Below are 21310 nucleotides of genomic sequence, written 5' to 3'. Positions count from 1 at the left end.
GGTTATTCGGGAAAGAAAAGCCAAATTATGTTAAAAAGCAGGCGCTCCCGTTTTTAAATGGCTCCTGGCGCCTTCCTTCTTCCCCGCATTTCGAAAGAATGGGGGGGCGCCTCTCCTGCAAAGAGTAATTCGAAGCTCCCCTAAATCCCCACCTTTCTGTGGCGTCTTCCCATCTTGACACCCGAATGCAATTCGGTTTTACTTGTAATCTGCTTTCTCCACTCCCTGGAAATAGTCTCCCTTTTTCCCCCCCTTCCTTCCCGGGTGCAAATTTGTTGTGCAACGAATATTGCAAGAGGGGCCATTAATATGGAGGAGGCTGCGCGAACGAGAGAGAGGGGTGGGCGGGCGTGAGGTGCGTTGAGGAGCCGTCTTTGCGAAGGAATGGGCAGGGCAGGGCATGGCATAGGCCCGTCCATCAGCTTTACAACCTCCTCCCGTCTCCAAAGAGAATCCCGAAAAGGTGGGAGTAGTCCGACTTGTTCTCCTGGCTGTCAGTCTATGGGGCGGGGCGGGGCGGGGGGGGGCTCTTGCGAAAGCGAACTCGCCGCTGGCATACTATTAAAACCTTAGGAGAATTGCATTAAATAGATATTTCACATGCCAGTTCTTGGGGTTTTGCATACAGCTTGCCTGGCTTTATATGGGGAAGTTTGGGCTAGCTGCACATAACTTGTGCACTTTTAAGAGTTGGCTTCCGGTCTGGGGTGAGGGGTGGGGTGGGGGTGAGAGGTGGAATTTATCTTGTCCAAAGGGTCTCTGAAATAGCTTTTGAAAGAAAGCGATTGGAAAATAGTTTCTGGTGTTTTAAAGTAGGGTGGTCAGTGCAGAGAAAGGGACAGGATGCCTCCCAGCCTGGAATAAATGCTGGTTTAAATGTCTTCCTCTTTTTGTTTCTCCCTTGTGGACGCACCAAATGTTTCAGTGGAATTGTTCAGGTGTTGCAATGCTTCAACCCTCCCTGGCAGTCATGTGCTCTTTTAATCTTCCCTTTCTGCTTGCTCAATTTGCAGATCTCTCTTGGAGATAGCATAACTTAGGACTTGAAAGGGTTGCTTAAGTTTTATGGACATGCCCTTTTAAGAGCTGCAGTCCAAAGGGGGTGGGTTTGGGGGGACCTAATGGATGAAATCTTACGCCTCATTATCCATTTTGCCCTGAGGCCTATTCCTCAAACTCCAAAAAACCCAAACTCTTTGGTCTTGGTTTATTTAGGGTGGCATGAGGATCAGAAAATGGATGCCGGTGAGCTTGTTGCATTCATGCTCTATAGCAGGGGTGTCAAACTCAATTTTATTGAGGGCCGCATCGGGATTGTGTTTGACCTCGGGAGGGGCGTGGGCAGATGGGTACGGCCAGCTTGATGTCACTCGTGTTGGTGCCTGTGGTGGCCCAAGTGCTCTGCCAGCGAAAATGGGCTCCTGAACTCCAATTTTCGGCCATGACAGTTTCCTGCACCCCTCTGCCTGGAAAACCGGAGCATGCGACCTCCGGGCTCCATTTTCAGCCTCCCCAGCCGTCCCCCCTGGACTCTGGCAGAGGGCTGAACGTGGCCCTGCTGAGCTCTTTGGCAGGGGCACCGCGGGCTGGTCCTTCACTGTTTCCAGCGCGGTCTTGCAGGCCAGATCTAAGCACCCTCATAGGCTGGATCTGGCCCTTGGGCCTTCACTCCCCTTGAAATACAGTAATATGATATTGGGGGGGGGCGGTAATATAACAGCCAGATGTGCTTTATGGGCCACAAAGCACCTATTCCAGACTTATAATTTTGAAGGGTTGTTAAACGACTGGTTAAAAGCCAAGGACTACTTGTGTTTCAAACTCAGAAGTCCAAATAAGATGACTTGGTAATTAATTAATCCAGAGCAGCCATATAATTTTTCATTCCAAACCAAGCTATGGAATGAATAAAAGGAATATCATTAAGCCTGTACGAAGATAGCAAATAATCCTATCTCCCTTTTGCAAAGTTGCAACTTTTGTGTTGATGGCTTTCTCTTTAATGAGGTCAGTAAGAAAGGGACCTTAGATGCACGATGAACATTTCTACTAACTCCACAAATAGAAAGTGGGGCAAATGTATAATTAATTCTGCATTGAATTTTTTACAATGTAGTTCTCTCACTGAGAGAAATTCCCTCTCCTTTCTTTTTCTTTAGTATGTTTTGTGTTTCAATATTTGTGATTATGGGTAATTCACACATTGCTAAGGTGCTCAACTCATGGAAGGCAGAATCTAACACGCTAGGCCAGTGATGGATAACCTTCTTTTCGTTGCGTGCTGGAAGCTCACACCCATAATGCAATGTGCACGTGACACCTGCATGCCCTTCCCCCACGCATGCGTGCATGACACCCCCATGTGCACCCCGGGCATGTGCGTGTGACCCCCCCCAATACTCCCCTGCCCCCCCCCCCGTGCATGCACTCCCCTGCCCATTTTTGGCTTCCAAGTTGGTGCAGGAGGCTTTCCAGGCACAAAATAGGGTGCGGGGGTAACTGTGCGAGGCCCCAAAATGCAATGCAAGCACCCCCCTGCTCATGCACACTCGTGTCCCCTGCATGAGCGCCCCTGTGCGTGTGCTGCATAGACATGAAGACCAGCTGGCCAGCAGGAGGTGCATGCACATGTGCAATGGAGTCGGGCTGGGGCAATGGCTGGCGTGCCCGAAGAGAGGGCTCTGTGTGTGCCACCTGTGGCACGTGTGCCATAAGTTCGCCATCACGTCACTAGGCACAAATAGAAAAGATGATCATTCTGAGACTCTGTTATATTATACAAGTGTTCAAAAATTCTGCAGATAGCTTCCTTGGTACCTATCTGATTTCCTATCTTTGTTTACATTTAAAAGATAATTTAATGGAACTTTTGAAAAAGCACTTTTAGCTCTGGCAACTACATTCTCTCTTCTTTCTCTCCCTCTCTTCTCTCCCCGCCTCCTTATTTTCCAGCTTTCTGGATACCTTCCTTTATTTGAAAAAGAAGTGACTGGTTAAAACTTTACTTTTAGTGAAATACAAGTAAACTTGCCATTTCATTCATTTATCTCATTTATTGTACGCGGTTGATGATTTATGCCTGCGTCAAGCCACAAAGCTTGGGGTAACCGCTTCGTATTCAATCTTGCATTCTTGACTGTGGAAAAAATATTCTTGCCACCTGAGAAGTGGCACTATTTTTGCTTTCCTAATTCTTGAAGGATAGCAGCAATTTTAAAGCACAAATCTTACTCTTACCCTATTCAAGTAGTCTCCAACTTATGTACGTAGTGGAGCCTACCCCTTTTAGTCGCAAATAGTAAGAGTCGTAAAGCGGGTCATCTTGTTACCAGATCCGATTTTATAACCTTTTTTGTGGAAACCATTATGGGGCATTTTTGATGCAACCCTGAAGTTTTTGGCAAAAATTTCATAAATGTGGGATGATTCAAATGACCGCAAATGCAGACGTTGCCAAGTACCGTTACTCCTTAAGGAGGCTATGTGTACAATTCTCCCTTGGATCAAAAGAAATTATTTCTCTTCCTCCTCAGTTACTTTTCATTATGGCACAAGATTTCTTTTTCCCGGGGGTTTATTTTTTATTTGAGTTCATAACTTGTTTGGCATGCATTCTGCTACCTCTTTTATCTCTTAAATTGGGTATTCTTTTCATTCTTAATAGCTTAAGAACTAAATTATTTTTAAACCTGTAGGAAGAAGGCAGAGAAATTATTGTAATTAAGAACGGCAAACCAGTTCTCCTAGAGTGCTGAACTATAGCTCCCAGGATTCCTTTCCATTGGTAGCGCTTACAGGGGTTGCTGGGAGTTGTAGTTTAGCAGCATCTGGGAGGATTTTTTTTTAAAACTCCTTAATTTCATCAGTAGCAGCAAGGAATGTATCTCGGGTGTGGGAGCACTGAAGCTGTGTAACACTCTGCATCTTATTTGAATCCACCTGGTGAGAGTTAGGCAGACTGGTCACAGGTGATTTACAGACAGAACTTGATCTGACATTGGTCTTCACAGTGATACCTGCACAGCTTCCCTGCTGAAGAGGAAAAGAGCAGGTGTGTGTGTGTGTGTGTGTGTGTGTGGCCATTACTGGGAACAGTATTTGCATCTTTTGTCCTTGATCCGAGAGGAATACCTGAGCAGTCATCGGACTGTCCCAAAGGTGCTTTTTTTCAAGAGGCAACTGAACTTTCTGGTTTTTCTTTGAAAACATGAAGAAGCTCTGACTGGATGGTGGGGAATGGAAGGATTTATACTTCTTGAAGGCAGCTGGTCATTTGCATTCTTTTAGCAAGTTGTTAAGGTTACCTGGAGGTTTATCTGTGTCATCAGGGTCACCTGAGTGGTGCAATTTGGCATGGAGCCTTCTTGGAATTGTGTTGTAGATTGGAGATAAATGATCCCTCCCCCTCTGTTGAGAGACACAGGTGTTCAGTTTTGACATAGGTGGCCTCCTTAACCCCTTTTTCAAACCAGCGATCCTCTCTGTCCAAAATATGGAGTTTGCTGTCTTCGGAAGACTTTGCTGTCTTTTAAAAGCAGATGGACTTCTAAATCTAGTCCTGATGTGTTTGTTCTCCTATGTTGTGCCATGCCTTTATGAAGTGGTTGTTTTGTTTTCTCAATGTACAGATCTGCACATGGCTCACTGCATTGTACAGCATACACTTCAGGAGGAGCTTCAACCAACATAACATACGTGCACACTTCAAACTCAAGAATACACAAAGGCAGAAACTTGTCCACCCCAAGGATAAAACACCCATTCAGAAACTCAGCAATGTGGTATATACACTTTGTACATTTTGTATTCTAATAGCCTTTCCCCCCCTTCCTTTCAGCTAAAAGTTCTGTGAATCTCAGCTTTTCTTGGAGCCGTTTCCTTCCCATATTTCAATGATGAGTCTCCAGTGGGCAGCTGTGGCCACTTTTCTCTATGCGGAAGTTATCCTTGTGTTTCTCCTCTGCATTCCCTTTATCTCTGCAACAAGGTAAGGAGATAGGAGGGTGAGTGTGGGAGGGGTCCCTGAAACCTTGATGGCTTAGGCTGCTGAGAAATGCAAAAATGTAGGTCAAGACTCAGCTTTGTTTCCAGAGGATTGCTAAGAGAGTGACTCCGGAAACATGGAATGATGAGTGAGAGTAATTAATACCCGAAAGCAGGCAGCAGAATATATTTTTAACCAATGCCAATAATCCAAAGGAGGCTGGGATAATCGGCCTGTACATGCTTGTGTGTTAAACATAAAGAGTTGCTCAAGTTTGTATTAATTAACTACTTAGGTTTTGAGCCTTTCAGGCAGTCCTCTAACTACGACTATAATTAGCCTGCAATTATGATTGTAAACTATGATGGTCATTACGTAGACCATTACATGATCGTGCCTGATTTCATGATCTTTTTTTGCAGCAAGCCTTAAGCAAACTCTTCTCTAAAAAGAAAAAATTAAAAGATAACACACTAAGTTTAATTCTGGCTTAATCTCGCCCTTCTGTCTTCAATTTTAATTTAACTTTTGGTTTTTTGGGGTGATCTCTAATAGTAAAATTTTTCTCACCAATTCGACATACTTTATCTCCCGCTTTCTTTCTATTCTGGAGGTGTCCCAACTTCAGCAGCTTCAATGGCTGCGTCTCTGTTGCCGGAAAAAAGAGCTTCTCCTGGATCAATCATGGACTTTGCGATGTCCCTGAGATCAGCAGGATGTGCTCTCCTCTATCACCGTCTCTACGGGACGGTTTAGGTCCAAAAGGACTGTCCAGCGGCAGAGATATCGAGCTCCAAGATCGCACCTCGTATCGTCGCAACATCAGCTCCTCCCTCCTCCTTAAGCAAACCCTTGTTGCTGGGTGGGGGTTGGGGTTTTTTTGATGGAAACCAGAAATACAAGCCAGTTTCCACCAAAACTGTAGATTGTGGTCATGTGACTACAGCATGCTGCAAACAGCCATAAATCCAGGCTGGTTGCCCAGCACCCAAAATACGGTCTCATGACCATGGGGAGGTGGTTGGAAATTCAACCACCTTCCCCATGGTTGGGAAATCTGGGTTGTAGATACTTTTTTCAGGATCTATTGTAACTTTGAACAGTCACTAAATCACCAGTTGTAAGTCGAGGACTAACTGTTTACCCCCCAAAAAACCCTACGAGTGGCTTGCAAGTTTAAAATAATGAGTAGTGCAAGGAGTTCTCACTTACCACCCACCTGCTCAGTGACCGGTCAAAGTCATAACTGCACTAAAAAAAGGAGACAACAGTCCCTTGAAGTTGTTACGGCTGTCACAATGTTCCCATGGTCACTTTGCAATTTGGGTGCTTGGCAGTTGGCATGCATTCATGTTGGCCATAGTGTTCTGTGGTTACATGATGGCCGTTTGGGTGCTTCATGCCCATCTTCCAACAAGCGAAGCCAATGGGGAAGCTGGCAGAACTTTGCAAATGGTAAGCATGCGACGTCCTGCTTAACCACAGTCAGAAATGATGAATTAACATATGACAGGCATGGGTCACATGATGTTTCATTTTATGCCTCTGCTCCTGTGCCCTTTTGTCCTTGGCAGTATAATTGTCATAACCATGACTTTTCAGTCATTTTTAAAAGTTATTTGGGAGGCAGCAGCCAATATCTAAAATGTTTGCTAAGCCATAATGTAACATGCATTGCAGTCTGATGGGTGTATTTCCCCCCTTTTAATGTTGGAAATTTTTCTACAGGTGGCAGAAAATCTTCAAGTCCCGTTTGGTGCATCTCCTTGTGATTTACGGAAACACTTTCTTTGTCGTACTTATAATCATCCTTGTTTTGTTGTTTCTTGGTAAGTAGAAGTCTATGCAATTGGTTAGTGGTGCTGATGGTATTATTACTATCAATTATTCATAAAGGTGTGGCTATTTGCATACAGGTAATCCTTGACTTATGACAATTTAGTGATTGTCCAAAGTTACAGCGGCAATCAAAAAAGTGTCTTATGACCACTTGTGGTCATTGCAGCATCCCAGTGGTGGGTTGCAAAAATTGTTTGAACCTACTCTGTGGGTGTGGCCTCCTTTGTGGGAGTGGCTTGCTGCCCATGTGACCGGATGGGAGTGGCTTGCCGCCCATGTGACCGGATATGAAGATGCCGACAACACTTGTCAGAACCACCTTAAATTACCTCACACACAGCACTGGCATGCATAAGATGTTGAAAAGATGCTGATCTATCCAGAAGCAAAAGGAAAGTTTGATGCTCCAAAGTTTCATGTACTGTTGGTACATGGAACGTCAGATCCCTGAACCAAGGCCAAGTTGATGTTTGCAGAGCAGAAATGTCAAGACTGAACATTAAAGTTTTGGGCATCTGTAAAATGAATGGCCTGGACCACCTGCCTTCACACCAGTAAAACTTTTGCATCTTCTGCTGTGGATGAGAAAAGCACAAAAGAAATGGAATAGCCACCAATGTTAGCAGAAGGGGATCACAGTCAGTGCTCAGGTACATTAGAAAATGATTTCAAATGAATCCAAGGCAATAACAGCGGCCTCTGTGCTCCAATCACAGAGGCAGATGGCGTGGCTGTTGAAAAGCTCTCCTACAGAAGATTTCTGGGCGAAATGTGTGATACCCTTAATAATGAAACAAAAATAACGCCAGATGTGAAAAGCAAGTAGACTATGGGATGATAAGTTGGGAACAGCTGTAGAAACAAAGGGCAATAGATAACAGAGGAGAATTTGCCCAACTACAGAATTGCAGAGAAAAAGACCAAAAATTACGTCTGTCTAAACAACACAAATGAATTGATAACAACTGAATGGGCAGGACAAAAGAATTATTTAAGCATGTTACATAAATCAAAGGACCATTTATGCAAAGATGGGCTGAGGAAGGGCAAGAAAAGGCCAAAGATCTACTGGAGAAAGACAGTGTGGATATATGAAAAGCTGTAGAAAAATGGCCCCAAATCTAGGATGCATATTAAGATCACTGAACTAGAACTAGGCAGTCTGGGAAGTGAAGTTAAAATGCTGCTTCTCAATTCATTAATTACTAGCAAAATAATATAAATCTTATAATTTAAATCTTATAAAATAATTTGTGCAGTTTCTAAACAAGTATGGAAAAACACAAGCAGAATCTAGAAGCAATCCATTTTTATTCCAATATCAAAGAAGAGGAAATAGCTGAAACTCTTGAACAATTGCACTTCTCTGACATCTGAAAAAATGCTGAAGATTTTGCAGTTTGTATTTTAATAGCACATGCAACAAGAACCAAGATATACAAGGTAAATTCAGAAATTGCTGAGCACCAGACAGCACATAGCTGATATCCACTGAATAATGTAAAACCAAAGATACTTATATAGGTTTGCTTAAGTTTTGGTTATGGATAGCTAATCTTTAAAAACATGAGTACTTTTTTGTTATATTTTTATGCTGCCCATCTCCCCTATGAGGCAATTCTTAACAAATTATAAGAAGACAAGTAAAAAAATAATTAAAATATTAAAACTGCAAAAAAAAAAGGGCTAAGAGATGGATGGCACAGGGATGAGGTCTTCTTCCCCATCAGCCACCTCTCGTAGTGAGCTCACATACACGCACACACACCCCTCCGGGGCCCCAAGTGTTTATACCCTTTTGAAAGGCCAAAAGGATCGGAGCAGTCCTGACTTCCAGTGGTAGAGTGTTTCACAAGCATAGGGCCACAGCGGAAAAGGCATTTTCCCTGCCCACTGGAATTCCTTAGCAGATAGGATCCGTGGCAGGCCTCTTCCGCTGTCTCAAAGGGGGCGGGCTAGTTCCATTGGGGTGAGATGGTTCTTCAGATATACAGGTAATCCTTGACTTATGACAATTGAGCCCAACTTTTTTGTTGAGACATTGGTTAAGTGAGTTTTGCCCCATTTTACAACCTCTTGCCACAGTTGCTAAGTAAGTAAGTAAATCTTTATTACGGTCAAAGACCAGCAATACACATTAGTTTTTACACTATGTTAAAAAGTACTGACATTAAGATATAATTAAAAAGTATTGACGTTAAAAGTGGAAAATAACATACATGTTCTCAGATTGTTCGGGTCACTCCCTGGTTTACCTGTTAAGTATAGGAGTAAATACAATGGTCCAAAGATTGTTAGAGATATGTCCAAATAATTGGTACCAGATGACAACTATACTTCTGTAGCCAATTTTTTTCTTATGGACATTGCAGCCGCACAGAGCTTTGCCACTGCATACGTGGTAACCGGGTTAGTGTCCTGGAGGGGAAAGCCTAGATAAAAATTATCTGCCCTCCCTGGCAATCTCTCTAATAAGGGGAGAATATGTGCAGACCTACAAGCTCTGTATAGCTCACAGTGTAATAGTACATGTGAATTGTCTTCCACTTCTCCTTTACCACATATACAAACCCGTTCTGCTGTAGGTGTTCTCTTATACCTGCCCTGGAGGAATGCTGAAGGAAGAATGTTAAATCTGGTTCTGAAGAAAGCTATTCTTTGTTTTGGGGAGATCAGGTCATTTAGATATCTTGCCGATTCCCACAGACCCTGTTTGATTCTGTCCCTACTGTGGTGAGGCAACCTATTTAGTTCTTCTTGGAACTCCGTGTCCCTCATTCTATTAATTACTACTTGCTTTGCTTGATCAAAGCCTAGGGACATTAAGAATAATGGTGAGAGCCCATAAGAGCCCAGCTTGTGATCAGTTGCCTGTTTCCAGGGGGAGGGGAAATTGTCAGTCAACACTAGTGGGGACAGTCCCTCTGGGAAGAAATGCATTTTAAGCCAATGAATGATCATCATCTTCCAGGCTCTTACCTGAATTTGAGTCATGCCTTTCTCAATTCTTAACTGGGCATTTGGAGTTCCATTGGGTACAGCTAAGATGGCTCGCAGGAATTTGGTTTGTATGGTTTCTAGTAAGTCTTTCTTTGCAAGGATTCCTGTTTGTGCCCCATATAGAATTTGTGCCAATGTTTTGGCCTCAAAGAGTTTTAAGGCAGCAAGTACAATCTGACCTCCACCTGTATAAAAGAAATGTTTAATTGCATTTGAGGACCTATTGGCTACTTGCAATGTGTGCCTCCCATGTCCTTTGGGAGTGGAAAACCACCCCAAGGTATCAATGTTCTAACATGTTCCAAACTATGTCCTTCTATTTTCTTGGTCTTTTAGCAAAAATTAAAAATTTTCATTTATCAAAGTTAAGGACCATCTTGTTTTGCCTGCAATAGCCGAGTGTTGCCCTAATTGCTCTCTTCAGTCCTACAGGGGAACAGTTACTAAGTGAATCACCACAGTTGATAAGTTAATAATAATAAAGTTGTTTCTTAAGTGAATCTGGCTTTCCCTTTGATTTTGTTTATCAAAACGTTGCAAAAGATAATCACATGGCCTTGGGTATGTGATCATAGCAACAGTCATAAGTGAATTAATTGTCAAGCATCTGAATTCTGATCACGTGATCATGGGGATGCTACGAAGGTCGTAAGTGTGAAAACTAGTCATAAATCCCTTTTTTTCAGTGCCGTTTTAAGTTTAAATGGTAACTAAATGAATTGTAAGTCGAGGACTACCGGTATTAAGTCATCCAATCTGTCTATTGAAGAATTTATTTCATGACTAGGAAACAACAATTAGAATGAAATACAGATCAGTTAAACCAGGAGTGTCCAAACTTGGGAACTTTAAGACTTGTGGACTTCAACTCCCAGAACTCCCCAGCCAGCGTGGCTGGGGAATTCTGGGAGTTGAAGTCCACAAGTCTTGAAGTCTTCAGGCTGGTTGGGGAATTCTGGGAGTTGAAGTCCACAAGTCTTGAAGTCTCCAGGCTGGCTGGGGAATTCTGGGAGTTGAAGTCCACAAGTCTTGAAGTCTCCAGGCTGGCTGGGGAATTCTGGGAGTTGAAGTCCACAAGTCTTGAAGTCTCCAGGCTGGCTGGGGAATTCTGGGAGTTGAAGTCCACAAGTCTTGAAGTCTCCAGGCTGGCTGGGGAATTCTGGGAGTTGAAGTCCACAAGTCTTGAAGTCTCCAGGCTGGCTGGGGAATTCTGGGAGTTGAAGTCCACAAGTCTTGAAGTCTCTAGGCTGGCTGGGGAATTCTGGGAGTTGAAGTCCACAAGTCTTGAAGTCTCCAGGCTGGCTGGGGAATTCTGGGAGTTGAAGTCCACAAGTCTTGAAGTCTCCAGGCTGGCTGGGGAATTCTGGGAGTTGAAGTCCACAAGTCTTGAAGTCTTCATGCTGGCTGGGGAATTCTGGGAGTTGAAGTCCACAAGTCTTAAAAGTTCCCATGTTTGGACACCCCTGAGTTAAACGGTTCAGAATTGGAAAAGGAACGTTCCAAGCTTGATTACTGTCAGTTGATTACATGCAAAATGTAACATGAGAAAGTCTAGAAGAAACAGAAATAAGGTTGCTCGAGGAAACCACCACCACTGCCGCAGATACGCTGCTGCTCAGAACATTAGAAATGAGGAAGACATTAAAAGAATCTCTTGTTGAAAGTGAAAGGAACAAAACGCAACGGCAAGTATGCTGCTCTGTACTAAGATTATGCCAAAACCCAACAAAGATTGAAGTCATAATAGACTTTCATCTCACTTCAAAAATCCACAAGAATAATAACTTGCTGCAGCACAAATAATCCTCTACTTAAGACCCCAGTTACACCTGGAATCTCAGTCGCTGAGTGAAGTGGTCATTGAGTGACATGTCATATGACTGTTTCATTCAACGACTGCAATCCTGGGTCATACAATTGCAGTCGTTAGAGTGGCGAGTTTCCTTGGAGGACAGGGAAGAGTCGAAGCCCCTGGCTATGGGCTAGCCAGTTCCAGAGCTTACTGGTGTGTGTGTGAAGCTGGTACAACCCTGGACCATTTAGCCTACTTCTTACTCAGCCATGCATGGGAGCCCTTGGATGGCTCCAGGGCCCAGAGGGTGCAACCCAGTGGTAGGTTTCAAAAATTGTTCGAACCTACTCTGTGGGTGTGGCCTCCTTTGTGGGAGTGGCTTGCCGCCCATGTGACCGGATGGGGGTGGCTTGCCGCCCATGTGACCTGATATGAAGATGCCGACAACACTTGTCAGAACCACCTTAAATTACCTCACACACAGCACTGGCCTGCATAAGAATATGATGTAAACTTGTTTTTTAAAAGGCATCTTTGGTTTGCGTTAAAACAACTTCAACACACGCAATGTTCCAATTGCACCACAAACGCAGTAGTCATCCTTACCTTTCACAGAGGCACTGAGTTTTATAAATAGGAGCATGATAGTGTAGAATAATCATATCCAAGGACCAGTGGTGGGTTTCAAAAAATTTTGGAGCCTCTTCTGTAGGTGTGGCCTGCTTTCCGGGTCCACTGGTGGAACCTCTTCTAACCGGTTCGGTAGATTTGACGAACCGGTTCTACCGAATAGGTGCGAACTGGTAGGAACCCACCTGTGGTGCAGCCTTTCTGGTTTTGACGCAGGCCACTTTTCCACAGGCCCCTTTGCAACATTCTGAAAGCAGATGCTTTTTTCTTGCAATCCTTTAGGAGATTCCCTTTTAAGGAGGCTCCCCTCCTTAAAAGGATTGCGAGAACGGTGTGGGGTGATCTCTGCAGGAAAGCGCCAGGTTCTGTCTCAATTCAGAAAACCAACAGCAATTAGAAATACTATAATTTTGTTCTTAACTGTGATTTACAGTCAAAGAGCAATGAAAAGTAGCAACAACTGCAACTAGTTTGCATTCGCTACTGAGATTAATTTCTTGGACCTAGGAGCAAATATTTTGGAGTAAATGATAGTACCGTAGCATCAGCAGACCTCTGCAGCTCAGTTCCATCGGGTGGTCTTTGTGGGATCCCCACTTAGGAACATGTTTGAAGTATATCTGCTCTGCTGGTGAACTGGCTCTATTGGGCATCCTACTTTGTGGTGTATATCGCCTGGACTACTGTAACGCTCTTTACATGGGGCTGTCTTTGAAGAGCACCCGGAAGCTTCAACTGGTCCAGAATGCGGCTGCGCGGGTTATCATGGGGGCACCTAGGTGTTCCCATGTTACACCCCTTTTAGGCGTCCTGCACTGGTTGCCGGTTGTCTTCCGGGTGCGATTCAAGGTACTAATTATGACCTTTAAAACACTCCATGGCTTAGGCCCAGGGTAACTGCGAGACCACCTACTGCCACCGGTAGCCTCCCATCGTCCAGTGCGATCCCACAGAGTTGGCCTCCTCAGGGTGCCGTCGGCCAGACAGTGTCGGCTAGCGACCCCCAGGGGGAGAGCCTTCTCTGTGGGAGCGCCTTCCCTCTGGAATGAGCTGCCCCCAGAGCTTCGTATAATCCCTGACCTCCGGTCCTTCCGACGCGCCCTAAAAAGTTGGCTTTTCCAGCAAGCCAGCCTGGCCTGAACAAAACAAAACAAATTATTGATAACTGTTAATTTTAATTTTTTTAAAAAAATGTCATTGTCAATTTTAATTGGGTTTGGGATATTCTATTTAATTTTTTTTTAAACTTTCGTATTATGTGTTTCTTTTAATGTTGTACGCCGCCCTGAGTCCTTGGGAGAAGTGCAGCATATAAATCTAATAAACCTAAACCTATATATTTGTCTGAGGTGTTCTTAATAATAAATAATCACACATATAAAGCCATGAGGGATAATTGGACAATGTTTCTACAAACCAGCTGGAATTTGTACATGAATTTTATTATGTATTCAGAGCTGTGATTGTTTCTCAATGACTTGCAGATGCCATTCGCGAGATCCAGAAATACGACGATGTGACGGAGAAAGTGAACCTGCAGAACAACCCTGGGGCTGTGGAGCATTTTCATATGAAGCTCTTCCGGGCCCAAAGAAACCTGTACATTGCTGGATTTTCATTATTGATGGCCTTGTGAGTATGGGTAAAAAAACAACAACCCACCGTTGAAATTAATTCATTTCACAACCTTGCAGTTCTCAGATATTTGGGGCCATCATTACCCAGCCAGCATACTAGCTAGTGTTTGCTAATGTCCAACACATTAAATTAGACCAGATTGAAAAAAAAAACTGGCTGTAGTTTCTTGGCTGTAGCAAAGCTTTTGGCAGGAAGGAATTGGAGGAGAATTGGAAATAACGTGGCTATAAAACATGCAATTACATCTAGTTATCTAGGTGGCACAGTGGTTTGAGTGCAGTATTGCAGGCTGCTTCTGCTACCTGCCGGCTGCCTGCAATTTGGCAGTTCAAATCTCACCAGGCTCAAGGTTGACTCAGCTTTCCATTCTTCCAAGATGGGTAAAACGAGGAGCCAGATTGTTGGGAGAAGGGGGGAGGGCAATATGATGACTCTGTAAACTGCTTAGAGAGGGCTGTAAAAGCACTGCGAAGTGGTATATAAGTCTACTTGGTATCATTCCTAAGATTGGCTTTTTGTTAGTAGGGTCGGTCCTATCAATCTCAGATGATTTGGCCATTCGTGAAGGCTGCCAAAGAAACCTCATTTGGAATCCTTGTTTTTCCAGAGGGTAGAAAGAGGTTTGTGGGAAAGGCATCTTTTAAGTATGCACAAGTGGGAAAGATCTTTTCTTTCAAACTACAAGCAAACCGTTGCACTTCAGCAGTTTTGCTGAACCATTTTGGATTGGTTGCCATGTGGCAGAATGGGGCGGTTCCATATTTTGGGATGAAACGAAATCTAGAAGGTCCTAGAGGAATTTTAAGGGGAAGGAGGTCGAGGCTAATGAGCATCATCCCCCCTTTCTCTCCTTCGCTCAGTTAGTTTCCAGGATGGTCTATCTCTTCATGTTCCACCTTAGCTGCAGCTTGCATTGTTGTTCTCTTAGCATGGCCCATTGTCGTGATCCATTTTGCAGTGCCAGTGTTAGGTAAGCTCCCCGTTGGGAGAGCGAGTGCGTTCAGAGAAGCGTTGTGAGAGTTGTTTTGGAGAACACACAAACCAGCATACAGACACTGCAGTTTTAATAGGCTTTTACTTTTGTGGAAATAGTGGTATCAGAGTCCGTCAAACAATCCAAGTCATACACGGGATAAGATAGTCATCAACGTCTTTCAGTTATGTGATAATCTGAACAACATAGTCCATAATCATACAAACAGTCCAGTACACAAAGTTTGCTAGCAGTTGCAAAACTTACAATAGCTCACGGCACTTTCTAACAGCCAGCTTCCAAAACACTCAGATCAGGTCAGCCCAGCATCTAACAAACAGAGAGCTAACAGTCACTCTGGCTCCCTCTTATGGCCGATTGAGGAAAACAGCAACCAATCACATTTTCCAGTATGATTTAAAGAAACAGGTATAGCATTGTTACATGATTTATATATTGCCAACCCAACCGTTAGATTATATTCCTAACAGTCTGTATTCTCTTCTTCCCATTAGCATGTATATCCCACCAGCACATACAAACACACAACAGTCTTCCCAGCCTTTCTGTTACCTTGGTTGCTGTCCATATATAGCGGGGGTGTTAAACTCACGGGCCAGATGCATCGTGCGCTGGCCATGCCACCCCCAGTTTAGCGAAGAGGGGAAAAGTTGAGATGCGTCACGTGGCAACAATGATGAACATCCCTGATATATGGCTTTTGCACCTGTTCTTTATAGCATTGATCTCCAGTATCTGGAACAGGCTCCCAGATGCCAAGCATACCCCATCCCTTTCCCCCTCCCCCTGATTCGCCTGTTCTTCCCACTGTCTTTGCTCCTTTCTTTCTTTCAGCTGCTGCCTTAGGGTTTTTCTATTCCTATTCTTACTCCCCCAAATAACTTGTGCCAAAGCCAATTCTGGTTCGGTCCATACTCAGAACTGATTCATTCTATGCATGTTTCCAAGCATGTTTCCAAGCATTTAAAACCTGCATATTCGGTTTGGAGTTGCTCCATGAACAGAATGTTTATTATATCCCTAAAGTGGGGGAGGTACACCCAATATGGCTCGCGCGGCTGCATTCTGGACCAACTGCAGTCTTCGAACAGTTTTCAGGGGCAGCCCCATGTAGAGCGCGTAACAGTAATAATGCATTGTCCTGGAATTGTACTTTTTTTTAAAGTTCAGATGAGTTTCCGGTATTGGTGCATGTTTAGATTGCATGAAAAATAAACAGAAGGCAAATGGATTCATATAGGTAGCCCTTGACTTATTATTTCTTTAGACACTCTTTTGAAATTACAGTGGCATTGAAAAAGTACTTGCCACCCTGCACTTAAAAACCAATGCAGCATCTCCATGGTCATGGGATCGAAATTTGGGCAGTTGGCATCTGATATGTATTTACAACTGTAGCTTCCCAGGGTAACGTAGTTGTGACCATCCCAGACAACGTCTGACAAAGTTAATGGGGGGAAGGCAGGTTCTCTTAACGACTGCATTATTTGTTTAATGACCACGGTGATTCACCGAACAACTACAGGTAATCCTCAACTTGCAACCACAATTGAGTCCAAAATTTATGTTGCTGTGAGTTTTGGCCCGTTTTACGACTTTCCTTGCCACAGTTGTCAAAGTGAATCACTTTGTGCAGTTGTTAAGTTAATAACTTGGTTGTTAAGTGAATCTGGATACCTCATTGACTCTGCTGTCAGGAGGGTCGCAAAATGGGATCGCGTGACCCCCCAGGACATTGCAACCGTCATAAATACGAGTCAGTTGCCAAGCGTCTGAATTTGGATCGCACGGCCATTGGGGATGCTGTAAAGGTTGTAAGTGTGAAAAACAGTCATGTCACTTTTTTTTCAGTGTCGTAACTCTGAATGGTCACTAAATGAACCGTTGTAAGTCGAGGACTACCTGTAGAGCCAAAAATGTCATAAAATGGTGCTCACTTGATTACCTTACTTAGTGACCGAAATTCTGGCCTCAATTGAGGTCATAAGTTGAGGCTACCTGTAGTTATTTTTTCTGGAGTTCTGTATCATGTAGCCTGAAAACTTTGGATATAGGCACAAAAGCCTTAGGAAGCTACTATTGGAATTTTTTTGGGGGGTATGATAGATTGGGAAACATTAGAAACTTAAAATTATTAAAAATTAAAAGTGAATGGAATTGCTTTATTTATGTTTAATCCGGTGCTAGTTGAAGTGAAGTCCCCCATTCAAAGACTTGCATTGTGCAGAATGACAAAAAACACAACTGTTGCGTAACAGTAGACACCATGCCACATTGTCCTGGTAGGGGAAGAGAACAGATGGGTAACTCCACCTGTAATCTTACCTGGAAGACATCTGCAATCAAACCCCCCTCCCATGTTTCCTCTTGCTGTTCTGATCGTTGCCTTTCTTTGTATGAAATAGCTCTGGAAGTTTGGCCATTGGGCCACAAGGTGGCGGCAGACTAGAACACCATATCCATCCATCTCTCTCTCTCTCTCTCTCTCTCTCTCTCTCTCTCTCTCTCTCTCTCTCTCTCTCTCTCTCTCTCTCTCCCTCTCTCTCTCTCCCTCTCTCTCTCTCTTTCTCTCTCTCCCTCCCTCCCCCCCTCTCTCCCTCTCCCCCCCTCTTTCTCTCCCTCCCTCTCCCTGAAAGGCAGGCTCTTCAAAGATTTCTTTATATCCTGAATCAGCCAGGATATTGAATGTTTTCCTCTTGGTAGTAACCCTAACATTGCATATATGTGATTAGATTACTTGGAATACAGAGAGCACTTTGCTAGCCTTGGGTCCAGTCGATTTACAGAAATTGCTGCCCTTGACGAGAAGCATTAGGTAAACGAGATTTCAAATCCTCAAAAGAGTTTTCTCCACCCTTGTTTCAGAAAAGCAACTTTGCCATTCGTGCTCTTGCAGCCTTGCTACCGTAATAGCTGCTGTTCACGACCCAAGTGAATCAGGAAGTTGCGTCTTTAAAATCCCTGTGTCCACTTGGGAAGTTTGCCTGCCCAACTCTTGGGTTTAATTAGCAGCTGCTTTTGGCTTGGAGAGACCATTTAAGAAGGTTGCTAAGAAATGCCTGTGGCATGTAAATCAGCCTGAATGCAGCAGCAATTGCATTCAAAGAGGATCGTCCTGATTATGCAGTTGAGATGGAAAAAAAGGGGAAGTGCTAGCTATGAATTCCGTTTCTTTGCTGTATTTCTGGCCAGAGAAGCAAACTTTCTCATCTCGACACCAGCTGTTAACACTGGACACGGCTTCTCTGCTCTGTACCAATCTCTTTTTGTCGCAAGGAGAAGTGTCAGGTCTCTTCAGAATAATGATGGAGGGGCAACAGGATTCATTCTGCCTGTTTTTTACTCTTAGCCTTGTCATGAGTCCACAGGACTATCGGAAAGTCTCCTCCTCCCCACTTTCTTGGAGAGAAGCTGTTCTAAAACCAGAGTGTGAGTTTTGGGCTGCTTATCACAGTCTGTTTTGGCTGGTTGGGCCTACATCTGGCATCTATTTTCATCCTTCAAAACGTTTGTATAGCCTCCCATCTTAACGCCAAACTCTGGGTGGTCACATTTAGAACAACATTTAGAGCAACATTTAAAGCAACATTTAGAACAACACAGGAACCAGAGTGATGGTGAAGTGGTACCCCAGGAATTTCACCCAAGACAACTATCCCCATTGGTTCTGTTTTTGGTTTCCTTTGCCAACCTTATACTACTTCAATTTAAAAGGTAAAGGTTCCCCTTGGCACATTTGTGCTAGTCTTTCCCGACTCTAGGGGGCGGTGCTCATCTCCGTTTCAAAGCCGAAGAGTCAGCGCTGTCCGAAGACGTCTCCGTGGTCATGTGGTCGGCATCACTAAACGCTAAAGGCGCACCAAGAGTTTTGTTACCTTCCCACCAAAAAGGTGGCTCCTATTTTTCCACTTGCATTTTTACGTGCTTTCGAACTGCTAGGTTGGCAGAAGCTGGGACAAGTAACGGGAGCTCACTCCGTTACGCGGTGCTAGGGATTCGAACTGCCAAACCCCTGACCTTTCTGATCAACAAGCTCAGCCACGGGAGCTCACTCCGTTACGCAGCGCTAGGGATTCGAACTGCCAAACCAATGACCTTTCTGATCAACAAGCTCAGCCACTGAGCCACAGCGTCCCTTCAATTTACAGGTCTTTATATTTGTGGATTTCCTCTAGTTTTTTTTTTCTCTTCTAGTCTGCTTTTTCCCGTATTGCAGTGTGTGCTGACAAAACTTTTTTCTTTCTTTCTTATCAATAACTGTTAAGTCTGGGGTGTTGTGGGGCAGATGCTTGTCTGTTTGAATTCTTCTTTTTCTATTTCTTGGTCTGTGTTGTGGTCCTGCCAGTTTTTTGCTTGCAGGCAAGTGGTATTTCCTGAACATATTCCAATGCACTATCATTGCTGCTTTGACATGGCTTTGTTTATAATTAGTCTGTGTCATCTTCGTGCCCCGGCTAAGTAACTGAGCCCACTGTTCCTTCTGGTTCTTTGCCTGTTACGGTCTTCTCAATTCTGGCTTTATATGCATTAAGTTCGTAAGACTTAGTCTTGTGTAGCTAGAAATAGCCCCTCTGTTCCTGTTTCAGTTTTGTAACTTTTAGCCATTGCTAAGTATTATTATGTTCTTTGCCTACTCGTTTTTTATGTATTGGCTGTGTAATATTTTGGCCATTCCATGTCTCTTTTTCTTCATTTGGTCTTTCTTGTAGGCCAGTTTGATGACTTTGGTAGTCAATAATGTTCATGATGCACCAGTGACGTGCGGTGAGGTTTATAGCTGGTGAGGCACTGACACAGTGGTGGGTTTCAAATTTTTTTAGACTTGTGGACTTCAACTCCCAGAATTCCACAGCCAGGCATGCTCAGTTCCGATTTAAAGCGGCAGCATTTGTTTTTCTCCTTTGCCAAATAGGTTTCCTTCTTTCTTTTTCTTTTTCTTTTTCTTCTCCCTTCCCCTCCCGCCTCACCTACGTCAGGAATTTTTAGGCTTTTAACCCTTGCTTAACTCTGCTCGAGTGATCATAAAACGCCTAAAGTCAGACTAGATGAGGCACGTCATTCTCCTGCCTCCTCCTGTAGAGGGCGCTTTTTTAGAGGCTTTTTAAAACAGTTAAGCACTAAGCAGAGTCATCCACGGTGACTCTGGGAGCAACTAGCTCAGCCTGACCTCAGCTCTTGCCTTTTTCCTTTTACATTTTTTTTTCTTTTCATGATGATTGTGGTGAGGCTCTGCCTCCCCTGACTGCACGTCACTGTGATGCACTATCCTTCAGCACATCTTCTTCACTGTCCTTCAAATATACCTCCAGTGCTTTTTTGTTCTTCTTCAGCTCTCTGATGTGCTTTCAACATTAGTGTCCTTGGTAATCAGAGTCTGTCAACGTCCCTGCATGGATGAAGGGCCTGATTCATTGTCATTATTTTTCTGATATTCCTATCCAGGGCTTCTCCTACAGGTCCATTTCCACTATTCCAACTGTGTCTCTCATCCCTGGAATTCCCCAGACGTTAATTACCTTGATGGTATTCCCTTCACTGGGGTTTAGACGTCTAAGATTTTCTCCACTCATCTGATGTATTCACTGCTAATCTCCTTAACTTCAATGTGCTTGGTGATGTCAGCCTTGAAGGAGGTTCAGGTAGTTGTATTGCTCTTCATCCCGACCCTTGATATTATCTCGATTCTTTCAGTTTTCACTATCCCCCCCCCCCCCCCGTGTATGGCAAGCGTAGCATTTTTGTCCACTCCAAACTGCATTGCAATATCTTGGTTGTATATTTGAACAGCGCCGAGCAGTGATTCTATTTCAGATGGGTGCTTTTCAGGTTGTCCATATAAAGGAGCTTCAGATCGTCCATATAAAGGAGGCGCGATAGCCTTGAAAATGTTAATGAAGTTTGATAGCCTTAATAGCTGATTTTTTTTGTCCCCCTGCTGTTTGAGCAGTTTCTGGGCAGCTGGAATGAGTTTGTTTTCAACTATAGATGCTGTTGGGCTACATCAGCTACTGCACCAGTTAACAGTTTGCAAGTAGTTGGAAAGCAGGTAATTGGCTTGTAGTTGTGAGGTGCTGTCTCTTTTGTTGGATCTTTCATCATCGGGTAGGTTTTGTCAGATGTTGACCAGTCTTCAATTTTACCCCCCTCCTTACTATACGTTGTTAAACTGCTTGGCAATGAGTGGGTGCAAACTGGTCAGATGTTTCAACCAAAAACCATGATGTAGTTCGTCTTCACCTGGGGCTGACAAATTCTTGATCTTCTGTTCTGACCCCCTCCTCCATCCAGTAACGAATGCCGAGACAAACTTAACTGGAATGTACTTTATTAGCAAGAAACCAAAACCTCGGTGGCTGAAAGCCAAGCATAACAAACAGATAAGGACCTTGGCAGCAACTCAGACAAGCCTTGGCAGCAATCCAGCCTGCCAAGC

At 43.9% G+C, this 21310-nt stretch overlaps 1 protein-coding gene across 2 annotated transcripts in view; it reads left to right on the top strand.

Annotated features, from left to right (window-relative positions):
- BCAP31 (B cell receptor associated protein 31) overlaps window positions 1-21310 on the top strand; it is a 63710-nt gene that overhangs the window by 218 nt on the left and 42182 nt on the right. For both annotated transcript variants that reach the window (XM_032209321.1, XM_032209322.1), the window contains exons 2-4: window positions 4838-4987; window positions 6713-6813; window positions 13730-13877. In XM_032209321.1, coding sequence (XP_032065212.1) covers window positions 4893-4987; window positions 6713-6813; window positions 13730-13877 — 344 coding nt within the window. In that variant the 5' untranslated portion in view covers window positions 4838-4892. The remainder of the gene's footprint in view (window positions 1-4837; window positions 4988-6712; window positions 6814-13729; window positions 13878-21310) is intronic.

This window comes from Thamnophis elegans, chromosome 2 (genome assembly GCF_009769535.1).
Source record: "Thamnophis elegans isolate rThaEle1 chromosome 2, rThaEle1.pri, whole genome shotgun sequence".
In the NCBI taxonomy this organism is placed as follows: Eukaryota; Metazoa; Chordata; class Lepidosauria; order Squamata; family Colubridae; genus Thamnophis; species Thamnophis elegans.
Note: the sequence above shows the minus strand (reverse complement) of the source record. Positions and strands in the feature narration are given on the sequence as shown.